This window comes from Budorcas taxicolor, chromosome 5, assembly GCF_023091745.1.
Source record: "Budorcas taxicolor isolate Tak-1 chromosome 5, Takin1.1, whole genome shotgun sequence".
NCBI classification, from domain to species: Eukaryota; Metazoa; Chordata; class Mammalia; order Artiodactyla; family Bovidae; genus Budorcas; species Budorcas taxicolor.
This window is the reverse complement of record NC_068914.1, coordinates 111,297,870-111,313,201: the sequence shown is the minus strand read 5'-3', so window position 1 is coordinate 111,313,201 and position 15,332 is coordinate 111,297,870. Positions and strand designations below refer to the sequence as shown.

The 15,332-nt window shown below is 46.6% G+C and overlaps 1 protein-coding gene across 1 annotated transcript in view; it reads right to left on the bottom strand.

Annotated features, from left to right (window-relative positions):
* Positions 1–15,332, bottom strand: part of STAB2 (stabilin 2) — a 174,069-nt gene that overhangs the window by 7,451 nt on the left and 151,286 nt on the right. The window contains exons 59-65 of the mRNA XM_052640296.1: positions 12,964–13,157; positions 11,769–11,910; positions 7,164–7,297; positions 4,974–5,139; positions 4,722–4,828; positions 2,458–2,577; positions 1,535–1,675 (exon numbers count right to left, since the gene is read on the bottom strand). Of these exons, the coding sequence (XP_052496256.1) occupies positions 1,535–1,675; positions 2,458–2,577; positions 4,722–4,828; positions 4,974–5,139; positions 7,164–7,297; positions 11,769–11,910; positions 12,964–13,157 (1,004 nt within the window). The remainder of the gene's footprint in view (positions 1–1,534; positions 1,676–2,457; positions 2,578–4,721; positions 4,829–4,973; positions 5,140–7,163; positions 7,298–11,768; positions 11,911–12,963; positions 13,158–15,332) is intronic.

Genomic DNA, 15,332 nt, shown 5'->3' with positions numbered 1-15,332 from the left:
GGCTCATAGACTATTTCTGTAAATTTATGGTTAAAATTAGACAGCATATTAAAAAGCAGAGACATTACTTTGTCAACAAAGGTCCATCTAGTCAAGGCTATGGTTTTTCCAGTGGTCATGTATGGATGTGAGAGTTGGACTATAAAGAAAGCTGAGCACCGAAGAATTGATGCTTTTGAACTGTGGTGTTGGAGAAGACTCTTGAGAGTCCCTTGGACTGCAAGGAGATCCAATCAGTCCATCCTAAAGGAGATCAGTCCTGGGTGTTCATTGGAAGGACTGATGTTGAAGCTGAAACTCCAATACTCTGGCCACCTGATGCGTAGAGCTGACTCATTTGAAAAGACTCTGATGTTGGGAAAGATTGAGGGCAGGAGGAGAAGGGGATGACAGAGGATGAGATGGTTGGATGGCATCACCGACTCAATGGACATGGATATGGGTAGACTCCAGCAGTTGGTGATGGACAGGGAAGCCTGGAATGCTGCAGTTCATGGGGTTGCAAAGAGTTGGACACGACTGAGTGACTGAACTGATCTGAATGGTTAACAAAATGTAAAGGTGGGAGGAGGGATAAATTATGAGTAAAGGATTAACATACATAATGTTAAAAAAGTGTTAGTCATGTCCGACTCTTTGCGACCCTATAGACTGTAGCCTGCCAGGCTTCTCTGTCCATGGAATTCACCAGGCAAAAATACTGGAGTGGGTAGCCATTCCCTTCTCCAAGGTTCCTTCTCACAGGAAATATATAGTTCTCTGTGCTATTGTCTGAGCCACCAATTGGTCTCAGGGTCAATCTTTTGTAATAACTTCTATAGGAAAAGAATCTGAAAATACATATATACCTGAATATATCTATAAAAAACTGAATCTTCTTGCTGTGCTCCTAAAACTACTACAACATGTAAATCAACTAGACTTCAGTTGAAAGAATACTTTAAAAGCCTATGATTTGAACATCATGGTCATGTTACCACCACCACGATCACCACTTCTAATATCACAACCACCACCATCATCCCCACCATTATCAAAATAATATCACTGTTACCATCATAAGCATCATCACTGCTATTGCCATCATCAACACATCACCAACATCCCTGTCTTTCAGATGAGGAAATTGGGACCCAGAGAAGTTCAGACAAATTACCTAAAGTCCTAGAGCTAGTGGGTGGCAGACATATTAGGGTCACTTGACTTCAGGGCTCACATGTTAACACCTGGGATTGGCTGACAATCTGACAGAAATAAAGGCAGAGAATCAGACAGCTTTAGAATGGTTTCATTTATAGATCCTCATTCTCAGCTTCAGGGGCTGGTGGTCACCAGGGGCTTAGTTCTCAAGGGGTAGGGGCTGCCTGACCGTCAGTATGGTGTGTTCTGGTCTTCAGCCGGTACCATCTTACTGCAGCTTTAGAGTTTTCTTTCACATTATAAGCATTGCCATCTCTTAAGCACCTACTCCATGCTAGAAACTTTGCGTTTATTATCTCCATTTCTCCAAATAAGCCCAGAAGACTTTTCATACCAGTTGGCGCTGGTCCTGGCTGGAGGTGATGAGCAGCTGGCTTCCCAGCCTCGTGTGTAGGATGGTACCATTGACAAGGTCATTGTAAAAAAAGATGCTGATGTTGGAGAGGTGGTGCTCTATGTCCCGCCCAGACAGGGTCTGAGAGGAGAGGAGAGACATAAGAATGGTCTTTAAAAGTCAAGCAATATTTTTCCATTTTCATGATAAGGATGACATAGAAAAAAAAAAAAAATCACTTCTGAAGGCCTTGGCTTTTCTGCCTCCACTTTGAAAGTCATTTTAATGGTCTAAGCAAAGCTTCCCAGTGATGTCCTGGGAGGAGTGGGTCTCGAGTGGGTAACAAGTGAGCAGAGGTATTGATTCTCTCAGCCCTCAGTGGGATGAGGGCTCGGGGCTGTCAGAGCCTGTGGGCGGGCTTAATAAACGCTGCCAGTTCCTGTGTGTGCCATGACATGAAGGAGGTCGGTGTGGTAGATCAGTTGTATCCCTGGCCCCAGTTCTTCACCACTCCCTGTATCTTTGCCCTTTGCCATATAACTCTGAGGGCCTCCCACTCTGGCTTTGGGCTCAGCCATGTGACTTTTTGGGTGTGTGGTATGTTAGCAAATGAGACCAGACAGGGTCTTAGAAGGTGCTGGCATTTTCTGCCAGAAGAACATGCCTGAGATAACCTGCTGGATCCTGAGAGCCCTGTGGAGCAGAGTCCCAGACAGGCCAGGCTAGATCAGCTGATGGCCAGCCCAGCTCAGACACGTAAGCATGCCTGGCCAAGCCCAGAAGAACTGCCAGCTGATCTGCAGCTGTGTGAGCCACATTAATGCAGCTACTGCATTGTGGGGTCATTTGTGACATTGCATCGTTGAGGTGATAACTGATACTGTCTAGAAGCACTAAACACAGATACCAGGAACCCAGCTCACCTCATTTTCCCCGAGCCCACTGTTCTGGGGCACAAAGAGGGTGCTTCGGATTGACAGGTCAGTCAGGTGTTTCAGGAATGCCCGGCCTCTGGCTGAGCTGTTGGAATACGCCAGCACTTCCTGGGGATAGAAGGAGGTGGTCAGAAGAGTCAGCGTGGTGTTCAGGGACTGGCTGGGGAGGGTGGCATCACCCCTTTGGGAGTATTCCTGATGATCACCCCAGCTCAGGCTGCCACTCATCTGCTCATCTTCCTGACTGCCCTTTGGGAAAATATTAGGAGGATTTTTCCTTTCCTCGATAAATCCTATGGTCCTAAGACACAGCCAGATCACAGGCCATTCTCAGCAAGGCAGCTTGTGTAGGCTTTGAAATCTTAAGTGAATTCCAGAGTCTCCTTTTGCCAAAAATTTGCAAGGCGCCTGCTTAACCCAGAGGAAAAGCCAAAGTCCTTACAGTGCCCATGAGGCCCAAATCACCTGGACTCTTGCTCCTCTGACCCTGCACGCAGCTGTCCTCTTGCTCCTCTGACCCTGCACGCAGCTGTCCTCTTGCTCACCCTGCCCCAGCCACACTGGCCTCCTTGACGTTCCTCAGGCTTGCTCAGCAATGTCCTGTCTTTCATTCTTTGTGTGGCTGTTCCTCACGCCTCGAATATTCTTCCTTGAAATCTGCATGGCTAACGTCCTCTCTTCTGTCCACACTTTGTTTACATCTTACCTTCTCACTAAGGCCTTCTCTATCACTCTAGGCAACATGGGAACCCTGTGGGTTCCCTCCCCACCCCCACAGTCTAGATCACCTTCTAGCATTCAATACTATTCTCTTTATTCTGTTTCTTGTCTGTTTTGTTCACTGATATATCTCAAGCACATTGTTAAGTACTCAATAAATATGCACTGAACAGATTTTAAGAAGTCTCACTACCCAGTTCAGCACTGTCATCGTACAGAGAGCCCCTGCTGCTGCCCAGAGAAGCTGAGAATTTGCTGAAGGGCACACAGCCAGTGGGTTTTGTTCTACAAAGTTTTTTCTCTGAGATGCTATCACAAGCCACACCCCCACACAGCACAAACATTGGTTTGGGTGTTCATCTTTAGAACATTTACAGTAACCCTGAGTTTTTAGGCTAGTTAAGTGGGTACCTTTGGTCTGTGGACAAAGACTCAGTATTTTGGGGTCCTTGGTCTAGCTTCTGCCCTGTTCCTACAAGCCCTGTACTTATGCTCCATCCCCTCTCCTTGGCTGTGTCCTTGACCTTGCTAAGCCTCAGTTTCTTTATCTGCAAAATGGGAATAATGGCAAAAGTGACTTCATAAGGTTGCATAAGGATTTATTCTGTCTAACAAGTATTACTGAGCACCTACTATATGCTAGCCACAAGGCAGAGAAAATAATTTCCCTTATGGAGCTTATGTTTTGTGAAGCAAGTGAAAAGTAACCTGAAAGGCCTCAGAAAATGCCTTGTGTGAAGAAAATGCACAGGAAATGTTAGCTATTGTTATTATTGCTGTTATTAATATCAAAGCTCAGTTCTTTGATAAGTTCAGTTCAGTTGCTCAGTTGTGTTTTACTCTTTGTGACCCCCATGGACTGCAGCACACCAGGCTTTCCTGTCCATCACCAACTCCTGCAGCTTCCATATACTCATGTGCATGGAGTCAGTGATGCCATCCAACCATCTCATCCTCTGTCATCCCCTTCTCCTCCTGCCTTCAATCTGTCCCAGCTGCTGCTGCTGCTGCTACGTCGCTCCAGTCGTGTCTGACTCTGTGCGACCTCATGGACTGCAGCCCACCAGGCTCCCCTGTCCCTGGGATTCTCCAGGCAAGAACACTGGAGTGGGTTGCCATTGCCTTCTCCATCTGTCCCAGCATTAGGGTCTTTTCCAATGAGTCAGTTCTTCACATCAGGTGGCCAAAGTATTGGAGTTTCAGGTTCAGCATCAGCCCTTCCAATGAATATTCAGGACTGATTTCTTTTAGGATTGACTGGTTTGAGCTTCTTGCAGTCCAAGAGACTCTCAAGAGTATCCTCCAACACCACAGTTCAAAAGCATCAATTCTTTGGTGCTCAGCTTTCTTTATAGACCAACTCTCACATCCATACATGACTACTGGAAAAACCATAGCTTTGACTAGATGGACCTTTGTTGGACTAGATGGACCTGTGAGCCTCCGCCTTCTCTTAAGGACTAGACTCTCTCATATCTGCTTTGAGTTTATCCCTCCACCCCAAGGTGAAAGCAAACAGATGTGGTACAGACCTTTAGGAAGTTTGTGAGTGAGGGGAAGGACATTAAGACCTGCAACAGATTTCCACTGCATGAGAAGCCATCTCCCACGTAGCCCACCTTGCAGGTGCAGTTCACATCTGGAAGGCAGAAACACATAGAGTCTCACACTGGTGAGGCAGGCGTCTTGGCTACCCCATCTCACGTCGGGAGGTCGGCCAGCCCAGCTGAGGATGGCTTAGCAGCTGCATGGCCTGGAATCTGAAGCGAGGTTGGGGCCATTACCTTTCATCCGGTAGCAGAAGACATCCCACATCTCGCTCTTGTTGTTTCTTGGTCCGTAGTCCACTATCCCGACGACACCAGAGCCGCAGTTCTGGGAGGCATAGGATGTGGGGTAGGCAACTCGCCCACTGTCTAGCCAACCTGCTGAGCAGAGGTGGTACTTGGCCTGTAGAGAGAAAGATGTGGATGTTGGTCAGCTGAGATTTCATATCTGTCGTGGAGTTCTGTGGCTAATGGCTGACTCCCCCATCAGACCGAAAACTCCATGGAGTCAGGAGTTATGGCTCATTTTGCCTATTGTTACCCCTGTGCCTGAAACATAGTAGGTGTTCATTACATTTTTGTTGATTGAGCCACTGGATGGATGAAAGTGGTGCCTTCTCTTCCCTGTAAGTGCTCAAGTCCTTCATACCCATTTTTCTTCCCTCTGCTCTTGCAAAGGGATTTACAATTAGCTAGTTACCCCTAGGTGCAAATTCCTCTGCTTACGGGTCAATGGGACTCCAATTGATCACCATTACTATCCTCACCATCATCATCCTCATCATGAACCATCATTGCCAGCATCACCATCATAACACTTACTGAGAGCTTATTCTGGGCCAGGTCCTTTTGCAAGCACTTTCCATGTGCTAAAACCTTTATCACTTACATCAACCCTTTGAGATAGAACCTTAAAAAAAAAAGTCTCTATAGTTGAGAAAACAGAGGCAAAAGGGGTTAAGTAACTTGTTCCAAGTCATACAGCCAGCAAGTAGCAGAGCTGAGATTCAAACCCAGGCACTCTACTCCAGAGCTCTTAATCTTAAAACCTGAGTTCCCATGTGTGTCAGTCACTCTGTCTTATTACCTTTGAAGTGAAGTGAAGTGAAAGTTGCTCAGTTGTGTCCAACTCTTTGCGACTTTGTGGACTATACAGTCCATGGAATTCTCTAGGCCAGAATACTGGAGTGCATAGCTTTTCCATTCTCCCTAGGATCTTCCCAACCCAGGTATTGAACCCAGGTCTCCCACATTGTAGGTGGATTCTTTACCAGCTGAGTCACAAGGGAAGCCCTTGTGTGGCTTATTACCTTTAGGCCTTTATAAACACGCCAGGTGGGACTGGGGTTTCAGTGCCTTGATTGAGGTCACACAATGAACAAGCAGGCATGCGTACACCTGCTCAGTTGCTCAGTCGTGTCCGACTCTTTGCAACCCCATGGACTGTAGCCTGCCAGGCTCCTCTGTCCATGGGACTATCCCAGCAAGAATACTGCGGCAGGTTGCCATTTCCTCCTCCAGAGGAGCTTCCCAACCCAGGGATTGAACCCAAGTCTCCTGCAGCTCCTGCACTGGCAGGCGGATTCTTATTGCTGAGCCACCTTGGAAGCTCGAGCAAGAAGGAGAAACAAGAATTTCTGACCCTCCAAGATGCTGGATCCTGGAATCAAGGGCTTTGTTCCTTGTAAAGAAATGTCAGGTCTGAAGATCTGGTCATGATGGAGGTTGGAGGAAGGGCAGTAAAATCACGAGGATGGGCAGTGATCTTGTGAGCACTCACTAGTAGGCTGCTCCTTTAGTAGGCTGCTCCTTTCCAAATGGGCTGGGCTTCTGATGTTAGAGGGTGAGAGAGTTACCTTGGCCAGAGCTTCATTTCCTACCTGGCTGACAGCTGGGGCAATTTCTCTGTACGCCCTTTGCAATGCCCCCAGGCATAGAAACCTGGGCTATTTCAGAGACACTTGGCTGCCTTTGGGCTCAGAGGCACCCTAGGCTTGTGGGTAACTGATCTCCTTCTGGTTTCCAGCCGTGAGGTGCACACTTCCAGTCAGTGCCTCTGCCTTGGTGGTTGAATGCCATGATTGGCAGCAGACTTGTGGAGTCGGGGTATGTTGAGTCCTGGATCTGCCACTTCTTGGTTGGGTGACTTTGGGCACGTTACCTTTCCGAACCTCAGTTGCCCTATCTGTAAGATGGCAGTAGGAACACCTACCTCCAGGAATGTTGTAAGAATGGACAATAATGTCAGTGAAGCACCCACTCTGTGCTGACACGTGACAGACCCCCAGTGGACATGCTCGGGAGCTCCCTGAACTCCCCCCTCCAGGAAGGCAACAGCCAAAGCCTCCTGTGTTAAGAGGAAGCGACAACCCCACCGTGACACCCAGAAGACCCTGCCTGCATGGCACCCACAGACTGGCAACCCACCTTCTGGGCATAGGAGAGCTGGTTGTAGGTTGCCATGGTTGCAGCTTCCTGAGCACAGGCCTCTCTGGCTTTGTCAAAGGTCAGCTTGTACTGGCCGAGCGGGGAGCGTAGATGGAACACTCCGACAGTGGTATCTAGAAGGGGGAGGAGAGGAATTGTTCAGCCCCACACCTCAGCTGGCAGTTCTCCCAGCAGAGATTTTCAAAGTGGGATGCTGGCCACAGCCCAGGGTTTCTTGGGATGCCACTTTCCTTTGAGATGTCATTTAAAATACTTATTTCTTTTCTAACTATGCAAGTAGCACGTGTTCAAGGTGGAAATGTGGGCCAGACAGAAAAGAAAGAAAAATCACCCACCTTCCTGTTCTCTGGAAATAATCATTACTCCATGGCTGACATTTTGATGTACTTCCGTCCAGAATTTTTATGTTTGTAACTTTTAATTCTGATGTAATTTCACCCTTTCAGTCTTTTTTCTATTCATTTGAGGGTCATATATGTCACAAATACGGCAGTATGCTACATGTATAGTTTTTAGAAGTCTTTCTTATTACATTCTTTCTGAGGATTCTTTCCCAATATTATACATTTTCTCTGACAACATGATTTTACCTTGATACTTTTAGTTGAACACTTTTTGTGAACTTCACAGCCATGAAAAAAAATACATTAAAATGAATTTCTGCCAAGGAACCCATGTATTTTCTGATTGCCATTATGCCTTTAAAAAAGTTTTCTAGCCATTTTCCCCTTAGATACTAGAAAATATTCATAACTTTAAAATATATCTCTTTTAAACCAATTAATGCAGAGATCAGAAATAGATCAAGAACCAAGTCACATTTTTATATTGTCAAGTTTATTATCAGATGCCACTAAGAGGGTACATTCTACCCTCCAAAAGAGCTAAGATTAAGGTTTTCTTTATTCTTTTTGGCTGCTCTGCCTGTGGGATCTTAGTTCCCTGACTAGGGATCAAACCTATGCCCCCTGCAGGGGAAGTGTGGAGTCCAAACCAGTGAAAGTGAAAGTCACTTAGTTATGTCTGATTTTTTGTCACCCCATGGACTATACTGTCCATGGCATTCTCCAGGCCAGAATACTGGAGTGGGTAGCCTTTCCCTTCTCCTGGGGATCTTCCCAACCCAGGGACTGAACCCAGGTCTCCCACACTGCAGGCAGATTCTTTACTATCTGAGCCACAAGGGAAGCCCAAGAATACTGGAGTGGGTAGCCTATCCTTTCTCCAGCAGATCTTCCAGACCCAGGAATTGAACCAGGATCTCCTACATTGCCGGCAGATTCTTTACCAACAGGAAATGCACAAGATTTTCTTCTGTGACCATAGCCAATAGTATATTCATTCCACAGGCCATATAATATTGTCAGCCAGACCTGGAACATAAACACTCACCAACAGAACAGCTTGGGGAGGAATGGATAGGTGTTTAGCCTCGTATCCTCATCATGACAACACAATTCTTAATTGTATCTTTGAGAGGATATAACAGTATATTCGATCATCATTTACTAATTTGTTATTTCTCATTTTTTGTGATGTCAGGTAATGCTGGGGTGGTGTGAAGTGAAACTGTTAGTTGCTCAGTAGTGTCCGACTTCTTGTGACCCCACGGACTGTAGCGTGCCAGGCTCCTCTATCCATGGAATTCTCCTGGCAAGAATACTGAAGTGGGTTGTCATTCCCTTCTCCAGGGGATTTTCCTGACCCAGGGTTCAAATCCAGGTCTCCTGTACTGCAGGCAGATTCTTTACTGTCTGAGCCACCAGGTTAACTTTATTCAATTCTTAGATCATTCCTATAGGATGTGTCCCTTGAAATGGTGCTATGAGTCTTGGCATGAATTATTGCATTGCTTTCTGTACACACTGCCAAACTGGTTGCCTCAAAGGCTATGCTGGTTTGCCCTCCTCTGAATTATGTGAGACTAGGCATGTCCCCCTGAGTGTGGGATGACTCTGCGACCTGCCCACCAGGACGGCTGGGCCATTATCCCAATGCCGTCTTGTCTTGCTAAGGGTAACCACTCAGCTACAACAGAAGGTGGATCCAAATGTGACTCTTGGTCACTTAGTATCACTATCATAATTTTCTTGGTGTTCATAATAAAGTAGAAGGGTGAAGCCCCCAGGAGAAGATGGGTGATGCTCTAGGCAATGAATAGATTCTGTGAGCTGTGGGAACAGGCAGGACTGGCTAAATGAACCGTGCTCTAAAGAAAAAAACCCAAGTATCTCTTAATTCCACATTCCTCCTGGAAAATGACTCGTGAATCAACATCTCTTATTCCAGCTGATCATTCTTGACCCCATCCTACATAGCAACTGCCTACAGAATCTTTGCTTTGAAGTCCTACCATCACCTTGTGATAGAACTTGGAAGATCCACAATCACCTTGAACATAGAATGTCCCCAACCAAGCTTTCCAAGTTCTTGGGTCCCCTTCTCCCAGATTGCTTTAATACCACCATTGAATTGGCCTCTCGAGACGGAAACCTTACATTATGGTGGATCCTTCCCTCTTCTTCATCCTCCGTGTCTACAGAGTGCCCTTCTCTCCCTGGTATCATTCCTCTTCCCAGTAGAGACCCTGTTACCTTGGGGTTACAGGCTTGATAATACACCATACCTCCTCGTTGCCTTATCCTTTCCAGCTACCCTTGATAATTCTCTGCTGTCCACCAGTCCTCTCAGCAGAAATGCCTTGCCAGCTCCTCTCTGCTTAATCAGCTCAAGCATCTTTTAAGCCTCCACTGTAGCCACCAGGGAGCTGTTTCCTGCCGAGGACTGCTTATATCATTACACTGAGGGTTAGAATTTCAACACACGAATTTGTGAGGAACATAAACATTTAGTCCATAATATGTATTAAGTCCTAAGACACCTCCAACTCATTTGGGGGATGAAATAGAGGGTATATAAGCAGGAGAAATACATAGGATATATGACAATATATGACACTGTCTCTTTTTTTAAGGAGATTCCCAATGTAGTTGAGGCCTTTTTAAGATTAATAAAACTGGGGAAAGAAAAGTAGTTAGACAGATGACAGCAATTTGTCTCATGTAAGCAAGCAGCTTTTGGCAGGCAGAGCTCTCTGAAGGAGGTCCCCTTGTCACTAACCTTAAACCCAACATCCCCATGTTCTACCCACCTCCAACCCTAGCCCAGCTTTCAAATCTTTTGATCACATAATATCTTGCCTAATGTGTTGGTTTCTTCTGTAGATCGAAGAAGTAGAAATAAAGAATAAGTAATTAACAGATGACCAGATCTCTTCCCTAGCTTCTCCTTCAGTCATTTCATGAACCGACTGTGTGAACAGGAGAGCATCTAAAGGAAAATCATAAGTCGACCTGCACACAGTGGGGCATAGTGACAACTCTGTCCCCCCTCATCGCAATGATTAACTGAGATTACATCCCTGTTTCCCTTTAAAAGCTTTCATGGCCGAGCAGAATCTTTGGAAGTTGGTTTGGGGAAGGGGACACTGAGTCCACCACCTCCCCAGATTGCTGGTGCCTTTCCTTTCTACCTGCGTTTATGAATATTGATTTTGTAAGTGGTGAGCAGTGAGACCTGATTTGCTAACAATGATGTTAGAAGGTGGGGCCTTGGGGAGATTATTAGGTAAGGAGGTTGGAACCACAATGAGTGGGCAGAGAGCCCTTATAAAAGGGACCCCAGAGAGCTCCCTGTTCCTTCTGCTTGTGCAGACACTAGGAGAAGTCAGTAGTCTGCAACCTGGAAGACAATTCTCAGCAGAACCCCACCACGCAGGCACCCTGATCTCAGGTTTCCAGCCTCCAGAGCTGAGAAATAAATTTCTGTTGTTTACATGCCATCTGGGCTTTATTGCAGCAGCCCAAACAGACCAAGCCAGTACATAGCAGGTGTTAAGTCAACAGTTATTACTGAGATGTCAGAAAGCTGCGTCACTAACATTACCATGTCTAGAAAACAAACAGCAAATCCTGATTGGCCACAATGCACGGTGCTCTAAATCACTTTTTGGACCACTGCGGTCACTCCTTGCCCCGGGCTCAGAACCCCACCAGTGGGTCCTGGATGGCTTTTCTCCATCAGGGGTCAAGATGCCCCACCACCCACGTCTCTGCAGTGCTACCTGGCTTTTTATTGTGTGTTATGATTCTTAGCGTGATTCTACCTGTGGGTTTATGATAAGCCATTCAAATCATTCATGGAAGTGAATGCATATATGCTGATTGATGTGCTATTAATAAAACAACTTCTAAGAAACTGCTGCTCTGCTTGTGGCAGGCACTATCTCTTTGTTATTTAATATCTTAAACTATGCTCCTCAGATTCAATTCCAATCCACAGCGGCAAGGGTTGCTAAGGAACCAGGGAAGAGTGAGTATAGTAGCTGACCTGCAAGCTCCCTCCTGGTTCTAACACTCACAGTCCAGTTCTGAGCATACTCTGCCCCTGGACTGCAGAAGCCCACTACTTCCTGGGCAATGCATGGGCTGTTTGGTCCCAGTTTAAGACTTCTCCCTTTTGCTCCTACAGAGCTTCTTTCCCCAACCCTGAAGATCACGCGCTTTGGGTCAAGATCACTCTGACCTTGAAAGTGGAGGTCGGCACAGTTGGCATTGGCATGGCACTGCCCGTTGTCCTGCAGGCAGCGGTCGATGGGTAGCTGCTCTGGCTCACAGTCCAGCCCGTCTCCCACGTAATGACTTTTACATTCACATTTGTGCTTGCCCTAGGGGGAGAGCAGGAAAGATGAAAAAGCCTCTTCTCTGGGCCCCCAGAATCCCACGTGCTCCATGGGCTACCAACCAGCATAGGAGATGCTCAGAAGGGTGAGCAACATGCCTCTCCTGTCCAGTGGGAGTTGAGTTACTGCTCTGTCTTGCTTTCATCCCAACTCAGGATGGAGTGTCCTCCTTTACATCTCAGCTCAGTCACTTCCTCAGAGAGACCCTCCCTGTCTCCTGATCCCTTTTATCACACTGGCCTGATTTCAGAACTGAGCATGCCTCTTCCTTCTATCATGTACAAACTTTTGATCACTACATCCCTGACAGCTACAACAGCACATAGTAGGTACCTGATGACCATTTGTCGAGCCAATGAATGAGCTCCTTTAATCCCCATGAATGATCCTGTGAGGTCTGCATTATTATGAGGCTCGTAATTTGTGGCTAAGGAAACTGAGGCTCAAAGAGGTTAGGCAGCCAGCCCCAGACTGCACAGCATATCAGGCCAGGAGCCAAGACTCAGAGGCTGCCTGCCTGTTGAGTTCACATTTGTAGCCGTAATGGACGTCATCTCCCACCATCTTCCCTTCCCATCAGAGAAAAGGGCAACAGGGCACTGACTGCACTCTAAAAAGGTGTAAGTGAGTGCACTTTTCCTGCCACTTCTTACTGACATTTTTGGTTTGTATTTTGAATAATTTTAGATTTATAGAAAAGATGCAGAGAGTCCCCTTATATTCTCCACCCAGTCTTTCCTAATGTTAACATCTTACCTAACCAGAGTTCATTGTCAAAATTAAGAAACTAGTGTTGATATGTTACTATTAACTAAACAACAGACTTTAAGTGGACCTAACCAGTTTTTCCAGTAAGGTCCTTTTCCTGCATCGGGTTCCACTTTGTATTTAGCTTGCTGACTTATCAAGAAATAGAGAAATAGACTTGGGTGAGAAGAAGGCTTAGAAAGAGGCCAGTGGTGACCTGAGTGGAGAAGCCAGGCTGGGGGAGGCACAGGCGGTACCCCACCCCCCATTTCCCCTGGGACAGACACTCACCGGGCCGGTCATCTTGCAGGTGGCATGCTCGTGACACCTGCCATTGAGGCCGTCTGCACAGGGGTCAATCGCCGTGCAGCTGTGGCCATCCCCCTGGTAGCCTTTCTGACAGCTGCAGGAGACCTTCGTGCCCTTCTGAGAGCACTTGGCGACCTTTGCACACCCGCCATTGTTCTGTTTGCAGAAATCCACAACTGCAAGAGCAGAGGAAGGTAGACTCTGTGTAACAGGGGCTTCAGATCAGGGTGTGGGTCACCCCAGGACCAGGCACACCAGGCAAGGAAATGGGACCCAACATGTCAGTGCCTCCTCTCCTGGTGCCTGGTGGCCTCTGTGCTACCTCTGCCAGTGCTAGTGTCCTGCGGCTAACACCCTAATACTGCGGTCCCCAACCTTTTTGGCACCAGGGACTGGTTCCATGGAAGACAATCTTCCCAGGGGCCAGGGGTTGGTTTCAGGGTGATTCAAGCTCATTACATTTATTATGCACCTTATTTCTGTTATTATTACATCAGTTCCACCTTAGATCATCAGGTGTTAAGATTCTGGAGGTTGGGGACCCCGCCCTAATAGACTAGGCCTGGGGATATCTGTCCACCTCTGCCCTTTTAAATCACAAACTTCTAGGCTCCACTTTGATAGTAGTTTTCTAATGAGTTTGGGTTTTTAATGTTAGGACATAGTTGGGTGTGTGTGTGTGTGTGTGTGTGTGTGTGTGTGTGTGTGTGCGCGTGCATGCATGTGTGTGTGTGTAGGGCTAAGGCACTACTGAGCACCTGTGACACAGACACTGTTACCCCCATTCTACAGGTGAAGAAACTGAAACTCAGAGCTTAACTGACCATCAAAGGCAAACTAGCTACAACGTGGAGGGGTTGGTTTTAAACCCAGGGTGGTTTGATTCCAAAGCCCACATTTCCCCCACTCTTCTGTGTTGCCTCTTAACCTTTGTTTTCACAATCGCCCAAATTTCAACTGACTAATAGATTAGCTCCAGGCCCAGGAGTAGCTGGAAAGCCCTCTGACTTCTCTCCTCTGCCTTTCTGGCTGAGAGCATGAACATGAGGACAGAAGGCCCAAGGCTGGCAGAGCAGACAGACAGAACCTGGGTCTTTGCTGCCACTGAGGATGCTGAGCCAATTCTGGACTGCCTTGTGGCAGATTATAAAGTAGCGGGAATAGCAAGATCTCAGTTCTGTAAAGAAAGTATCTGTCCCTATATGAACAGGGACATTCATGTTTTCATGAGTGTTTATGAAAACAGAAGGTACATGTGTCTGAGACTGCTGGTTTTCCCCTAATATCTCCTGTCTGCTTTTTCTATCTGAGATTTATAGCTTAGCTCATGGTTGACCAACTGAAGACTCCATTTCTCAGGTTCCTTTGTCCCAGGTGTGACAGAGAATGAGGTTCTAGACAATGTGATGGAGCAGACAGGAGTTTAGCAACTTCTGTGTGTGCTAAGTTGCTTCAGTCGTGTCTGACTCTTTGTGACGCCATGGTCTATAGCCCACCAGGCTGCCCTGTCCATGAGATTCTCCAGGCAAGAATCCTGGAGTGGGTTACCATTTCCTCCTCCAGGGGACCTTCCTGACCCAGGGACTGAACCGTGTCTTCTGCATCGGCAGGTGGGTTCTTTACCACTAGCGCCATGCCATGTGGGAAGCCCTAGGTATGTCCTTAAAGGGAATGAGGTTTGCTTCCCCCCTACCCCGACTTTCTTTCCTTCTGCTTCCTGGGATGTGCTTTTGGTTGAGGCCATCCCAGGCCAGGTGAGTGAACGATGGCAGAGCAACAAGACAGAAGGAGTCTGGGCCCCAGACTTCCACAGAGAAACCCTATGTTAGCTCTGGGTACCTCTATCCAAAGTACTAAACAAGATAAAAATAAATACCTAAACATCTGCCTTGTTTATGCCACTGTTTATTTGGATCTCTGTGTGGCTGAACCTATATCCTAATTACTAGAGACAAAGACATATCTGTGTTCAAAGTGATTCTCACTGAGTAATGAGAGCAAGTGTAGGTTTCACTGTTGTTTTAAAATTGCTGTTTACACGTGCTCCCCATCATGAACCCTCATCCCTCTTCCCTCCCTGTACCATCCCTCTGGGTCGTCTCAGTGCACCAGCCCCAAGAATCCAGTATCATGCATCGTGTACACCCGTGGCGGCTTCATGTTGATGTATGGCGAAACCAATACAATATTGTAAAGTAATTAACCTCAAATTAAAATAAATACATTTATATTTAAAAAATTGCTGTTTAGTCGCTAAGTTGTATCTGAGGGAAGCACTGTCTTAAGCTACTATAGAATATTTTCTCAATTTTTTGACATACAACTGGATTATTTGTAAAGTTACAAAAACA